Source organism: Buteo buteo, chromosome 13, assembly GCF_964188355.1.
Source record: "Buteo buteo chromosome 13, bButBut1.hap1.1, whole genome shotgun sequence".
Classification (NCBI taxonomy): domain Eukaryota; kingdom Metazoa; phylum Chordata; class Aves; order Accipitriformes; family Accipitridae; genus Buteo; species Buteo buteo.
Window position 1 is genome coordinate 9,800,984 of NC_134183.1, and position 13,003 is coordinate 9,813,986.

The 13,003-nt window shown below is 38.3% G+C and overlaps 1 protein-coding gene across 2 annotated transcripts in view; it reads left to right on the top strand.

Annotated features, from left to right (window-relative positions):
* MAP2K1 (mitogen-activated protein kinase kinase 1) overlaps positions 1-12,544 on the top strand; it is a 42,192-nt gene extending 29,648 nt beyond the window's left edge. For both annotated transcript variants that reach the window (XM_075044641.1, XM_075044642.1), the window contains exons 6-11: positions 4,321-4,445; positions 7,362-7,569; positions 8,083-8,147; positions 9,919-9,980; positions 10,582-10,627; positions 11,625-12,544. In XM_075044641.1, coding sequence (XP_074900742.1) covers positions 4,321-4,445; positions 7,362-7,569; positions 8,083-8,147; positions 9,919-9,980; positions 10,582-10,627; positions 11,625-11,738 — 620 coding nt within the window. In that variant the 3' untranslated portion in view covers positions 11,739-12,544. The remainder of the gene's footprint in view (positions 1-4,320; positions 4,446-7,361; positions 7,570-8,082; positions 8,148-9,918; positions 9,981-10,581; positions 10,628-11,624) is intronic.
* Positions 12,545-13,003: the final 459 nt, after the last annotated feature.

Genomic DNA, 13,003 nt, shown 5'->3' on the forward strand with positions numbered 1-13,003 from the left:
CTTTGGGTAGAGAGTGGTGGAGGTCTATATATTGGTGTAGTTGATGGCAGTTGAAGATGGTTAGTGCAACTGAGACTTTGGCATTATTGTGGGACAGTAAAACAAAGGACTTGCAACATCACCATAGGGCAAAAATTCGCAGGAGTGCCTTCCAGGGTAAGGATTCTCTAAGATGTTAACAATTTTTCTGTAATGATGGGCAGAAGCTAGCACACAGTGTTCTGAATGCAAGAGACTGCTGTTAGATAAATAATAATGCTGATCTGAAAGAAAAGAACAAAAAATAAATAAGCAAAACTTGTCAGTGACGCATTTGCTTGGATTGATCAAGAAGTAATGAGAGTCATAAAGGACTGCAAAGCACCAAATGGAATATGGTAGCTGCTCAACATGAGGTTCAGCTTAAACTGCTTCCACACACAGATGTATCCTGAACTAACTGTGACCTCTGAGGAGAAGCATTCACTTGTCATTACGGACAGCTCAAGGAAGAAGTCATTAGGGCTTATTAAGGAAGGAATGGAAAATACAGTCTTTTTAGAGACCATTAGCTCATCTGGACTGCCATGCTTTGTTTTGGTCCTCTCTGAAAAGACATGATAGAAATTGCAAAACTTCTGAAAGACAAACTGGTGGGATACAAAGCAGGCATAGAAAAGGGGCAAGGAGCGTGACTATGGTAGATATTTTCATCATATCTCCCTGTTACAAATACCTTTATTTAACAGGAATGTTATAGAAAATGCTGCTTCTATGGTCCTATTTACCTTTGTGGTTAGTACCAGAAGGCACTAAATGACAACGAAAGGAATGTCCTGTAACTAATTACAAAGTATATTGCTGCAGGTTATTAAGACATGTAAACTTTTTTTTTGCTGTTTTGTCTCTGGATGAATAAAAATCCTATAAGTTAATCAGAACATAATTTTAGTTGTTTTTGACCACAGTCTGGAGTGTTATTCTCTCTTGAAAATCTCCTCTTGCATAGAAGGTGCTTTGTAAGATTTCTGAGCTGCAGTTGCAGCCAGTAGCTCCAGGGTAGAAGGTACCACAGAGCAGGTGTGCTGTCAATAGTCTGTTCTAGTGTGTTAGTTCCTAGAGTATTCTCATGAGATCCTGCCTTGGGAAATTGAAATTGATTGGAAGATACCAATAATGTGCTGCAAGACAAATATGTTCTCAAGTGTCTGGCTACTCAGTAACTTCTGTACAAAAGAAATTGCCTGATAGTGTTATGATAATGTCCAGGACCACCTTTCTTTCAGAATGAATGAGGTTTGTGCCTGTGGAGGAGAGCAGGGCTCAGGCAGAGGAGGCATACCTCTTACAGAGATTACAAGACATCCTGTAAATCCTGGAACCTTCTTTGTATGAACTACCTCCCTTTTCAGTGTCATGTATCCATCCCTCTGGACTTCTCTAGAATTGCACAGCTCTGTTTCTGGGTTGTCTGGGATGATACATGAAATGTCCTTTAATTTTCTTTAAAACTTAAATATTTCACTTACATAGCACGTTTGGTCTTACTTTCTAGATTTGTCCATTTCTTGCACTTTACAGTATACATTTTGAAGGATGCCTTGGCATTCCTGTTCCATTTGGCAATACAAATCTCTGGTTTCCAGAGAAACTGCTGAAGTGCTCTGACACTCTGGAGTTAAAATAGCATACATTTAGAGGGGTGCTACATTTAGAGGGGTGGAAAGACAGCAGCCTTCCAAACATCACACTCTGATCACACTGGATGCCTTGCAAGGAAAATGAAAATGCTCAGGGAAGGGCAAGCTTTATATAAAATTCCAGTGAGGAGTCACGGTTTGCTGTGCTATTGTAAGAAAGGTACAGTGTGGAATTATCAGCTAGAGAAACACTGAAGCTAAAAACCTAAGTCTTCAGAAGACCAGGTGGATTCTAGAGCATGTAAGATGCTTATAAAGAGAATGTCATTTGGTTTACTGACAGTGGAATGCTAATGTTATTTTTTGCCATTTAATTATGAGCATGAAGTATTCATGAGCTGTAGAGATAAGTGAGGATTTATGTCTTTGTTCTAAATTGAACTAGTAGATGTGCATAGATAAGCAGTACAAATCTAGAGGCCATATCTATAATTTGTTCAGGCTCTGCAGTGCTTCCAGCATATTTTGCAAACATTGGTTTTTTCCACCTTGCTTTTACACCGAACTTTAGATGCAGATTTCTGCGTAGCTGGGTATCTCTAATCTCTGCTGCCTGCTTTGCTGCACCATCTACTTGTTTTGGTGTTGGTTTTTTTTTCCTGCTGGCATTTTAAATTGATAGGTCAAGCTCCTAGACTGGATTCTTCCTTTTCATTGTGAAGCGTACTTGTGGTGAGGTCTCTACAAAGAGTCAAAATTTGCACAAAGGAGGTGGAACTTGCAGAAGGTTTGGCTGTCTGCCCAGGAGGTCTCTCAAATCTCTCCTTACTGAAGCCCTGCTCCAAGTTAACCAGAGTGTAACACTGTGTTTCCTGCCTGGTAAACAGCTCCACGAACTGCCCAGTACCTCTGCTGCTCTTACAGGAGGAAAATCTATTGAGGAGAGCAATGTTTATAAGCCAGTTCCTTTCCTAGGGATGGGGAATTAAAAGTAGTACACACAAAATACGTGCCTATATTCTTCCCCCTCCATAAGGAGAAAGACTGTATCTGACAAAAGCAGCTGGGATTTTCTTTGCAGGAGAAAGATGATATAGACAGGCACAACTTTCTCTGAGTTAAGACGAGCCAGTAGTTTGTGTTAGATCACTGTGTGGTTTTTCTGTGGGCTGATGCTTGCTCCAAGCAAGGCAGACAAGCTGTAGGCTCGCTGTCCTGTAGCTGAGCTTACAAGAACTTGTGTATACACAAATCGTCACAAAATGCTGTTTCCAGTGTGCCTGGACAGTTTCAGTTATATAGAAAGGTGATGTCAGGAACCAGAAAACGTAGCCACAATTTCCAGAAGTAGATGACTTTAAAGAGCAAAACAAAGCTTAAATAAAAGAGGGCTGGGGGAGAAACAGCTAAAACACAGTTTTGTCTTCATTTCCAATCTCCATGGTTCTTGTTCAGTGAGGCATAACCTTCTGCGTGGAGATCTTTTTCCAGGGATGTGGAGCCACGTTAGTATCATCTTTCCAGTGACATCCCGGTGACATAACAAAGATCAGTTCCTGTGTCACTGAAATGAAAGCTACCTGGAATATGTTTGTGTTTAAAAGTGAAAAGCAAATGAAAATATGCTACAAACCATAGACTTCTGGATCTGCTCTTGAATAGCAGAATCGAAAGTGAAATTCTGATAGGCTGAGCTGATCTCTTTCTTCAAACCCAATTTATAGTACCGCTTTTTCTGTAGTGTTACTTTGCAAATGTGAGCTGTTGATCACCTGTCTCGATAATGCATTGGTAATGACCAGCTAAGCAGCAAGATATATTTAAAAAAATTCTTACAGCTATAAAAGAAATACTAAACAATTGTTCTCTGTACCTTTGCATTCACAAATAGCTGTTATTAGTTGCTTAGCTACCGGTGACCCTTATTAAATTTCCATTTGGAAAAAGTGATGAATTCAAAATCACGAGGGGGTTCTGTCACAGGTAAACAATCTCAAAGCATTTTAAATGCAGAATTTCAATAATAGGATAATTTTTTTTCAGGGCTTTTAAAAAAAAGAACAAAACAAAAAAACCCAACAACAACCAAACAAAAAGACCACCACCACCCCCCAGAAAAACAACCAACCAAACAAAAAAAACAAACCCAGACAAAACCCAGAACAGCAAGAACATGCTCCAAGAACTGTTTTGCTGTAGGATGGTTTGTGCTTGTGTACATATGAAGGCTAAGTTAGGGATGATGGTGTCGCTGCTGTAGTTCATTGACCTTTATAAAATAAATATGTAGGGCCTCTTTATTGATCATTTCTAGGCGAAAGAACATAATTGAAGAGGAGTTATGCTGACATACACTTACAAATTTATCTCAACTGTTAGTCATTGCAAGGAGGATGTAGATGCCCAAACTTAATATTTGAAAGCCAAGAAACAGGGTGAAATCAAAACTTAAAACTAACTGCCTTTTCACACTTGGGATTTTAAAAATTTCTTCTTGTTTTTCTGTGTTTGAGTGCCTGTGAAATGGGCCTGGGTAGGGAACCAAATCTCTTCTGAGTATTCCCAGAGAAGGGATAGAATTGTGTCATAGAAGGGAAACAAAGGGACACACATGGTAATTCTCACCTTTTATGTTACTTTCATTGTCAAATTTCCCATTTTATCTATTATAAATATAAATCATCCATTCATTTTTTTCCAGATGTTAAACCATCTAACATTTTGGTAAACTCTAGAGGTGAAATCAAGCTTTGTGATTTTGGTGTCAGTGGACAACTGATAGATTCTATGGCAAACTCGTTTGTTGGCACACGCTCCTACATGTCTGTAAGTACAGATTTTATAGCTTTGAGTTTACTATACATTATGGTAGAGTTATTGCAATTCCAGTAATCAAACAAGAAACCAGCTATTGCTGTTACTAATGCTGTTCATAGTTCAGCGCTTCCTGCATTCCAGGAATATTCCTGTATCATATCAGGCTGTGTGTGGGGGGAAAGAACTGTTGCAAGAAAATCCAAGCAACTTGGGATATTTTATAACACTACAAAAGAGATGCAGTTGCGTCTACGTTGCAGAATCCAGTCGGGTTAATGCATTTGGGTTTTGTGTACATGTGTTTCCAAAAAAGCCCAGTATTTATAGTTTGCTTTCCTTAAGTGTGGTTCTCTTTCCACTTCAGCATTTTGCTGCGGTCACTTATGTAGGCAAGCTGCTGCCTTGCTAGTGATCCTGTCGTGGCTGCTCCTGGGAACCCAACATGGCTGCAGCAACAAGAGAAAGCATGGGAGTGGCTAGTGTGGACAAGGCCACAGCAGCTAATCTGAGACTATTTACAGGGTGTTCTTTATTCCTGTATATGAATATAAGAATACCTTGTTCTTCAGATGAACTCTTTGCATTATGTGAAAGTCACAGTTAATGGAAATAACAGGTCTCCTATTCTAATGTACACACCTTGTTCAGCATACAACCAATTAATTCAATACAATCAGAGTGTTCAGAGATTCTGCTGTAGGATTGAAACTGTGTGGGCTTAAACTTAAAGGAAAAAAGCATAATAATGCTGCTTCTGCTTTAGCACAGGACCTGCATTTCAACATCAAAGACAGTATTCTCATTTTTGTCATTTAATATCGGTAACATACTTGAAATGAAACTGTGGCTTATGTTCCCACATACATCTAGGAGCTGTTGCTAGCTAGCAAAAAAAATTTACAGCTCCATCCCTTCTGGGTCCTTGACATACTACTGGCTTTCCCTTTTTCTTCTAGTAGGAGTGAGAGCAAAGTGCTGTCTACCTTCAGTTTTCTTCAATTTATTGTTTTTACAGACTGAGACTTAGCTTTGCTGTCTGTCATCATATGTCACAGACCAAGCCATGATGGTGATTTTATTTATTCTTTTTGATAGTGTCTGAAGTACCTTTTCTTACAGTATCTCCCTTAACATGTTTTTTCAAATAACAGCTATAGAATTGTTACATGCCAAACATCCTGTTCTACCATATGACGGTGTGTATAACCAACAGTGTTTAACTTGAACATATTTTCTATATTTTAATTATTTTTGTATAACTAGTACTGTGTGTTTCCTGCTTTTTCTCATCTACTCAATTCTTAGTTTACACTTGCAAAAGATTTTCATAAAATATGTGTCTTTGTTTTGGGGTATCTTTATCCATTGTCCAGCAATTGTGTAGTTTATCTAGATGGCTTTGGAACTAGCTGAGGTGGGACACTGGAGAAAGCTCAACTATAATCTCAGTTAATGTTACAAATTAATTTAACAAAACTATCACCCATTATGGCAGAGGGGAGAGACTTTACCATAAGTACTGCAGTCTTACATTCTATGAGAATAAGTTTAAAACTGCATATATCATTTTCTGAAATATGAATATAGTCAGGCAAGAATCTGCACCATTTTGGTAAAAAATGAACTTGATTTTAAAAAGAGAACAGAAGAGCAAAGTGAACGTTTTCTTTGAGAAGTCTTACTAAAAATGGATTTGAGGATCATGTAGACCAATGTACTAAAATTTGCAGAAGCCATATTTAGTGTTCAACATGGTACTGATAAAGCAAGTGCAAAAACTAAGCAAAAGGAGTTAGTTAAGGGCTAATCTTATGCTTTAGTTCTGTAGGCAGAAACAGAAGATGGGTACGCTGATTGAAACTGAGGATCCTTGGAGCAATGTGACCGGAATATCCAGATATGGTTTTAATCATGATTCAGCTGACCAAAAAAATCCCATACCTAAATATCTTTCCAGTGTTTGAGTCTCCTAAACACAATACAAAATATATTTTTAGCTGAGTCTGTTTTCTTACCTGCATACGTTTTTTTAATACTTACATTAGCATGTGGATATAATCTATCCAGAATTTGCGTTTGTGTTTTTCCCTTTCCAGTTTTTTCTTTTTTTTTCCTGAGAAAAATTTAAGCCTATTGCATTTTTGTTTGTCAGGCCATAATGTGCAAGTGGTTAAGCTGGCAGAACACATGTCTATCTTCCTATCTTGTATATATTTTTCAATCATTATACCTCCAGGAAAGGTCTGTGCCCTGCATAATACTTTATCATTCAATTTGTAGGTTATGTTTTATTATCATTTCAATGGATTATAGAGCTCAACAGTTTATTTATAAATTATTTGAATATGGATCTAAAACTGCAGTATGCATATATATAAAATAGTCCTTGCATAAATGCATTTCTGCTATAGGGAGCTATCAGAATGCTATCAGGTGAGAAGTGTCACAAACAAGATTATTGCTAGAGCACCAGGTCACTTTTGGACCTGTATAGAATCAATGTATCTTGTCTCTCCTTCCCAAAGCAGAAAACCAAGAACAGCTTCTTAGGGAAACCAGGTGAATCTTCTAGCTGTCCGTACTAGTTTTGCTTTCTTGCTCTTCAGTAATTCCATCATTAATAGTTGCAACATGTAGATATTATGATAAAGAAATAAAACAGCAACATAATAGCATAATTTTTAAAAAGTCTCAAAGTTATTTGCAGTGGTGGTATGCAATTCAACTGACCAGTAGCGTGTGTGGAACTTCTGGCACTCCAGATGAGATATTTAAAGAGAAGGATCAGTAAGTCACTCATTGGAACATGTCATACTAAGTTGGGGTTTCATCCTTCATTTTATCCAGGCTATTGTGGAATATATTTTTTTTCTTTCTTGTTACAATACTGTCTCTCCTCCCCTCCCCCCCGCTTTTTTTTTGTAGCCGGAAAGACTACAGGGAACTCATTATTCGGTGCAATCAGATATATGGAGTATGGGGTTGTCACTGGTAGAAATGGCTATTGGCAGATACCCGATTCCTCCTCCTGACTCTAAGGAGCTTGAATTAATGTTTGGCTGCCCAGTAGAGGGAGATTCTCCAGTCACAGAGACCTCGCCCCGGCAAAGAACACCTGGTCGACCAGTGAGCTGTAAGTTACAACAATCTGTTAAATGTTTTTCTAATACCCTTCTCTGTCAGCTTAAAGGTCTTTCTTACCTGATATTGGTCTGCATAGTGTGGCTTTAAACTTAAAAAAAACCAACCAAAACAAACAAAACCAACAGGATTGTGTTGGGTACCTGGCTCAGTCTCACTATGAGGAGGTATCTGAAAATCAAGGACCAGAGATCATTTTGTTAATAACTGAGCTGTTCATGAGCACCATTAAGATCCCAGTCTGTTGTTACGGTTCATCTCTGCAAGATGCAATGCACATCAAAGTACAGGAGGATGATTCCCAGTGAAGTTAATGGTTTGGAGCAGACCTGAAAACAATGTCCCTTTGCATGAAAGTATTACCATGTTGCTGTTCCATTTATTTTTTTCCCTGTAAGTCTACTGGATGCCATGTAAGAACGGAGTGTATGACTTAGCTTCATAAAACACCCCTACCAGGGAAGGAGAGTAACACTATTTTTCCACTGCTACAATTTCTTCTTAGCCTACGGACCAGACAGCAGACCCCCAATGGCAATCTTTGAACTTCTTGATTACATCGTCAATGAGGTAATTGACTATTTGCACTTGTACTAATACAATTGTAAATTTTTAAAGCATTCCAGAAGTTGAAGGAGTGTGGGATTAGTGTTAGGATAAGCTGGGTCTTCTGATCACTTATTGCTGCAGTATGAGAGACATATTCTTGTTATGTGTGTTGGCTTGATTTTAAATTATTCCCAGGAAAATTCTAGTTCTTTTCTCTGCATCGTTTAAGTAGGTTTATACTTTTTCCAGCCTGGATCATGCAACCTGTTAGGACTGTTAATAGTAAATGGTACGATCAAGCATATATAAAACTGTTTTTTTATGTAATCTGGTTTAGTTTTATGAAACACCTAATTTATAATACTGTATCTTTCAAATTATTAATTAGCCTTGTAGCTTAGCTGAGACTTGGTATTTTAGAACTGATAGTCTGTTTCCAGTATTTTCACAAGTGCTACTGAAACTCATGTGACTCCACTGCTTGTGTGTCTGTGGTAGTGTCTGTCTGTGTCCTGTAGTTCCTGCCTCCCCCCCCCAGCCCCCCCAGAAAGCATGCTCATGTTAGCTATCATTTGTAACAGCTGGATAATATAATTGTTCCAGGTGAATGAATTATAAAAAAGTGTGTCTGACATACTATTCAAAAAGCACAGTTGGTGTCTAGGTCCCTGCAAAGACTGGCATTGCTTATGCTACTGTACATGTACTGATAAATTGTTTCTGTTCCTCGTCTGCATGCACAATTATCCCCTCATGTTACAAACCTATTTTGCATATTATATAACACTTTAATACGGCAGCACTAACTCTTGGAATAGAGTTAGCATTGGATTACTTAGGACAGTACGGTCCTGCTCTTGTAGCATCCATGAGGAGGTCAGTTTAAGCTGAAAAGCTGCAGTAGTTGAGAATTTGGCAATATTATCATCTGCCACCTCTGCTGTAGCGCAACCAATCTTCAGCATGAGCTGCTACATCCAATGAAGTCTGTAAACCAGTGTGTAACTGAATGCAGGCCATGTCTCAACTCTGTACTTAAAAGTAACCCAAGTGTTAGTGCTTGCAGGACCCATGGTATAAGAATAAAAACTTGGCTCTGATCCTATAGCAAATGTCATGGAGAACAAGACAATAATATGCAGGTTTATATAGTACCTCTTCTTTCTTTTATCAGAATTCTTTTTGAATTCAGAACCCGAACAAATTCATTCCCTGGGACAGAATATTTAGATCGAAAGGATTATGGAACTAATGATGTGCAGGGCATCTTCCCTTCCCCAAACTGGAGATTAGTCGTGAGGAGAGTAACACTGCTAATTACTGCCAGCTGCTCTGAGCCTTCTTTAATGACAGCTCAAGGCTGTGTTAACCGCATTCAGGTGTGTGTTATAGGAGAAAAAAAAACCCAACCAAAAAAACCCAACAAAAACCACCACAAAACACCCAAAAACCCCCAAACCATCAACAAAACCCACCCCACACAGTAGAAACTGTCTCTAGTCTGATTTATTACTGAAATACCTGAAGTCCAGCAGCTGTGAGAGAACCAAAATTAGCCAGTGTTAAACTCAGCATCTTTACTTTTATAAATCATATGACAGCACATCCCTTATTCATATGTATGGAAGCTGAGGTCTGCCTGACATTTGTTTCAAAGCTCAGCTTTGAGCAAAGGCCTGGGTAAGTGGTAGGGCTTTACAGCTTTACCCAGATATAGAGTCTCTGGGTAGGTTGTGCATCATCATGTATTAGTTATGCTGAATGACTGCTGATTTTATTTATTTATTTTTAGCCACCTCCAAAACTGCCCAATGGTGTTTTTGGTTCTGAATTTCAAGATTTTGTTAACAAATGGTGAGTATTTTCTCTATGGCTAAGTTGCCAAGGGACACATTTGGGATCAGCCCTGCTATCTTACTGTATCAGTAACTTGGCAATCAGAGTCCCTACTTCTAGGCCATGGTAAATGAACCAGTATATTCAGTGCTAAGGGAGGCAGTGCATTACAGTTTGAAAAGCTAGTTTATTTATTAAAAGCTATATATATGTGTTTACTGTTTCCAAAAGGAAGAACAGTAATGCAATAGCTGTACTTGATACTGAGATTGAAAAGACTTGGGTAAAAGAAACTTGAGGGATAATGTGGTTCATACTGTTGAGTTTTTGTTTAAATGGGAGTCTGATCTCTCTGGCGTGGTTATAGATACTCACTCCTGTCTCCACTGAACAGTATCAGACAACTCAGGATTTCATATGTAAAACAATACCTGTGAAGCCTACAGAAGGGAATTGCTTACAGGCCCTGATCTATGTTTGAGAGGCACTACATGACCTAATGCTTTTATCTAGAGTGTGATCTTCTGCAGACCAAAGCAGTGCACCAACATGATATAACTTAATCCTTATTTTAGAAGATAATAGTGTGTAACTTGTGTAATACTTTCTATTTTCCTAGTTTAATTAAAAACCCTGCTGAGAGAGCTGATTTGAAGCAGCTGATGGTAAGTGGAAGTTCTTAACTTGAACTAGGAGCACTTTTCCATGCAGATTGGATTCCTCAGCTGTCCTGAGATCAGGGTCAGAGCTTATAGCCTAGAGTGTAGTTTGTGGCCCTTGACACAAGCAGCTCAAACAGTTTACAGGAGGGGCTGCTTTTCTGATCCAGAGATCAAGGGGCTACAGGCTTTCACACACTCCAAGAACAGGGACTGTCAAGGAGACTAAAACTGGTGGGTTTTGGCATCTGCCATTTGATAATTACAATGAGTATATGACCTAATGCTATTAATTTAATGAGCAAAAGGATTCTCTTTCTTGAGTTTGTTAGTCAATAATAAAGTATATAGATTATTGCTTTTAGGAGGACAAAAGAACAAAATTCCACATACTTTATGGACTAGTTAAATACTTTTTTATCATCTGTTGTGAAACACAAAATTTGCCTTTCTCCATCAGCTTTGTCTTGCAAAATTGGTAGAACTACTAGACACAAACAAATTCTGCTTTTTTTTTCTGCATGAAATGACGTTCTCAGTTTCAGTGGATCATTTTCATGGCTTTAAGCATAATGCTAGGACTTAAGTTCTACTGCAGAAAATAAAGTTTTCCCTGCCCTGATCCTGCTGTGGAATAAGGGTGCAAAATGCGATCAGACTCCTTCTATTACAAAAAGCCTTTCTGTGCACAGGCAGACATCTTCCAGAGTATTATCTCAAATGGCTGAGTCACATTCTTATTGCATACTGTGGTGTAAGTATTCTGCAATAAGCACTGTGTAGGCAGTATTCCTCTGGAATACTTTGCAGTGTGTACATTTGATATGCTGGCTATTTCTGTAATGCTGCAGAAAAGCTCTCCTGGTCAAGTCATGTGGTTTGCCAAATTTTATAGCTAGCTTGAATACCGACAGCAAACTGGATTTATTGTATTTCATGTTATTCAAAATAATTATTTAACAGATTGAGGGCTTGAATAATAATGTTCTTTTCCTCTGCTTAGATTCATGCTTTCATTAAGAGGTCTGAAGCGGAGGAGGTGGATTTTGCGGGGTGGCTTTGTTCAACCATAGGCCTTAACCAACCGAGTACACCCACGCATGCTGCTGGAGTCTGAATATGGAAGAGCAAATCCTGTACTGTACATCTGTTAACAGCAATGCTATTTTGGTCCTATTTCCTCAGCTTGTACCTGTTCAAACATGTATTTCACCTCTTAAGGAAGAATGTCTTTATAGCATGTGCCAAATGGTTTTAAATTTTGTCATAAACTAATTGGTATTGTATTGGATTACATTCATTTACCGACCAAAATGTAAGATGTTTAAGTTACAGTGCTTGCTGATTTTAAGTGATTATGGATATTCTTTCTTAATGAAAATATCACTGGGGGTGTTTACCCTCAGCTTGTTTGAACTTTATCAAGATTCTTTGTAAATCGTTGGTACTTCAATCATGCTTACCTAATCTCCCATGCAAAAAGGGTTAGGGATGCTCCAAAACTGTATCTGTTGAGCATGCTTTTGCTGCTGCCAAACTGTATCTGAAAGTTAGGCCTAATGGTTCTACCTTTGCTGTTGTTTAGAGATCTCTCTTTCCAGGTAAAGAAGGCAAGAGCTCTGCATTTCTTGGAATGTACAGGGCAATATTCTAATTGTAGACTTGTTCATATTTCTATATTTATTTTTAAAACATATCATCATACTTGGATTTAGTGATGTATGTCTTTCTAATTGATTTTTAAAAGTTAGTTCTTGGAACTGTCCTACAGAATCAAGACAAAGATCCAGGCAATTTGCTTTCTTTTAACCTAAAGATTCATGACAACTGTGTTTAGTGTCTAAAGTGTATGAAGATCCTCTATTGTTTTATTCTCTCAGATGTTTAGCAATGGATTCTCTTAATAAATATATTATCAAGTAACTACTTGAAGCTTTTTTTAAAACTCAAAAACTTAACCAAAGCCTTAATCTGAAGTCATTGCTGCCTTACACACCCCTTTTCTATGTATTTTTCCACAACCATGCAACATCCTTAGTTCCAAGAGGTACAAGATGGCACATGTAAGATGACAATGTGTGAAAACAGGGCTCAAATCAGTTGCCATTGCAGTGTGTCAATATCCTGTTTACTGGGTTTCTGTGGAATGCCTGAGGGAAGCCTGACTGCAGAGATTTTGTCTGTGTAGTACTCATACAACTCATGAAGCACTGGGTGGGGGTGTGAGGGGTGTTTTTGAGGGCAAACCAGTGCTGTGGTATGAAACACAGGAACCTTGTGATACACCCAGCAAGAGGGAAGACCTACTTGCCTGCATCTGTTGTTAACTGAGAGTGATTGTACTATACTCACTTCTTCAGGTTATTTTTCTTCAGAAATTCA